The 2,496-nt window shown below is 38.2% G+C and overlaps 1 protein-coding gene across 1 annotated transcript in view; it reads left to right on the forward strand.

Annotated features, from left to right (window-relative positions):
* LOC105816074 (zinc finger protein OZF-like) overlaps positions 1-2,259 on the forward strand; it is an 8,834-nt gene extending 6,575 nt beyond the window's left edge. The window contains 3 exon segments of the mRNA XM_012651389.1: positions 607-758; positions 1,107-1,957; positions 1,959-2,259. Coding sequence (XP_012506843.1) covers positions 607-758; positions 1,107-1,957; positions 1,959-2,259 — 1,304 coding nt within the window.
* The last annotated feature ends 237 nt before the right edge of the window (positions 2,260-2,496 follow it).

Consider the following 2,496-nt stretch of genomic DNA (forward strand, 5'->3'; position numbering starts at 1 on the left):
AAGGTTCAGAGCAAAGGAAAAAAGTAGAGGCTGAAGGAAATCTCTGGTAAATGGATAGCACCCAGAGTAGTGAAGGAAATATGGAAAATGGTCTTATTGAATTGGATAGCAATCTAAGCAGTAATCAAGGAATTTTGGGAGGACTTAACAAGTGGGAGTGGAAGATGCAGACCTTGAAGATGATTTAAGCTGGGGTGAACTCCAGACAAGGTGGGTGAGGAGGTGGTATCAGAAGCTAGGAAAAATTCCTGTGGTTCGGAGGCTAGGGGCAGTTGTCATTCCTAAGCATAGTATTGATCATTCCCCAATTGAGATCTCTGTAATACCTTACTTTATAGCATTCATCATGCTTGAAATTACTTGATTAACACCCATCTTCCCCAATAGACTGTAAATTACAAAAGAGCTAGTACCATATTTGTTGTGTTAATCATTGAATCTTAGCACATAGCACAGTACCTAGTCCATAATAGGTATTCAATAAATTATTTTTGACTGTTTGACTTACATTTGTGACTAATGTGATATTTATAGCATTATTATCTCATTCCCATTTTAGCCATTTCCTTCTTCTAGTACAGGGAACATTTTTACTTTTTTCCTCAGACTTGGAGAACAGAAAGTCAAAACCAAAGAAGGTATTTGATGAAAAAAAATCATACCAGAGGATAGATATGGAGAGAAACACAAAAGCTGATGCAAGGACCTCCAGTTTGAAAGAGTCCTGGGGATATGATGATTACTCAGAGAGCAAACAGGCGACTCAAGAGAGATTCTGGAAACAAGCAACAGTTATTTGTGATAAAATAACTTCTATAGCATATAGTAACCCCAAATGTATTGAATTTGGCAGATATATTGGTCTTAAGTCAGACTTTGTTATACAATCAAGGCATCCTAAAAAAGAGAGACCTTATATATATGATGCTCAGGGAAAGAGCTTCAAACAGAATTCAGAATTAGCCGGACATCAGAAAGATAGCATAAATGAGAAAGTTTTTCAGTGTAATAAATGTAGTAAAATTTTTAGTGATTCCTCAGTTTATATTCAACATTGTATAGTTCATACTGGAAAGTAAAATTTGGAATGTAATCCATATGAGAAGGCCTTTGGTTGTGGTGTACACTACACCGAACATCAGAAAACTGATGTCAGAAAACTGACTATTCGAGAGAAATTTTATGAAGGTAGAAAAGCCTGTAACTGGAACTCATACCTTACCAGACATCATAAGAGCAATCACAGTGGGAAGGAATATAATGTGCAAGAAAGAGCCTTAGTTCAGAATATACTATATATTCAACATCACAGAGTCCATAATGAAGAGAAACCTTATGAGTGTAGTGAGTGTAGAAAAACTTTCAGTAATTGTTCAGCCCTTACAGTACCTCAGAGAATTCATACTGGAGAGAAACCACATGCATGCAATGAATGTGGCAAAGCCTTCAATCACAGTTCATCTCTTATTCAACACCAGAGAATCCATACCGGAGAGAAACCCTATGAATGTAATGAATGTGGGAAGGCTTTTACTCAGATAATACACTTCATTCAACATCAGCGAATTCACACTGGAGAGAAACCTTATGAGTGTAACACATGTGGTAAAGCTTTCAGTCACAATTCATCCCGTGTTGGACATCAATTTATTCATACTGGAGAGAAGCCCTATGTATGCAGTGAATGTGGGAAAGCCTTCAGTCACAACTCTTCCCTTATTGTCCATCAGTTTATTCACACTGGAGAGAAACCCTATGAATGTAATGAATGTGGTAAGGTCTTCAGTCAGAGTTCACACCTCTATCAACATCAGAGAACTCACACTGGAGAAAAACCTTATACCTGTAATGATTGTGGGAAAGCCTTTAGTGATCGGTCAGCCCTTATTCGACATCACAGAATTCATACTGGAGAAAAACCCTATAAATGTAACGAATGTGGTAAGGCCTTCAGTCAGAGCTCAACTCATAAAACATACAAAAGTCCACACTGGAGAGAAACCCTACACCTGTAAAGACTGTGGGAAAGCCTTCAGCCAGAGTTCATCCCTTACTCAACATCCGAGGGTTCATACTGGAGAGAAACCATTTGAATGTCAGGAGTGCGGGAAAGCCTTTAGCAGAAGTGCCCATCTTAGTCAACATCAGAGGATCCACACTGGAGAGAAACCTTGTGAGTGCAAGAAATGTGGCAGAGCTTTCAGGTGTAGTTCAGCCCTTATCAGACATCAAAGACGTCACAGTGGAGAATCTCCCTGAGAGTATGGACAAATTCATTCAGACTTCATTTTGTTAAGTACCAAAGAATTATACTTTCACAGGTTGTTACAATTGTGATGCTTTTCTATTTTGAGGGATTAAACTACTCCCAGCCCCATTTTCTCCTGCAAAGGATTAGCTGTGAGACTATCACAAATCCAAGTGAAGAAACACTGATCCAATATCTCAAATAACCTAATAGACTCTAAACATCAATCTTTATATATGTACGTGTGT

Source organism: Propithecus coquereli, unplaced genomic scaffold (genome assembly GCF_000956105.1).
Source record: "Propithecus coquereli isolate 6110/MARCELLA unplaced genomic scaffold, Pcoq_1.0 Scaffold355, whole genome shotgun sequence".
NCBI classification, from domain to species: domain Eukaryota; kingdom Metazoa; phylum Chordata; class Mammalia; order Primates; family Indriidae; genus Propithecus; species Propithecus coquereli.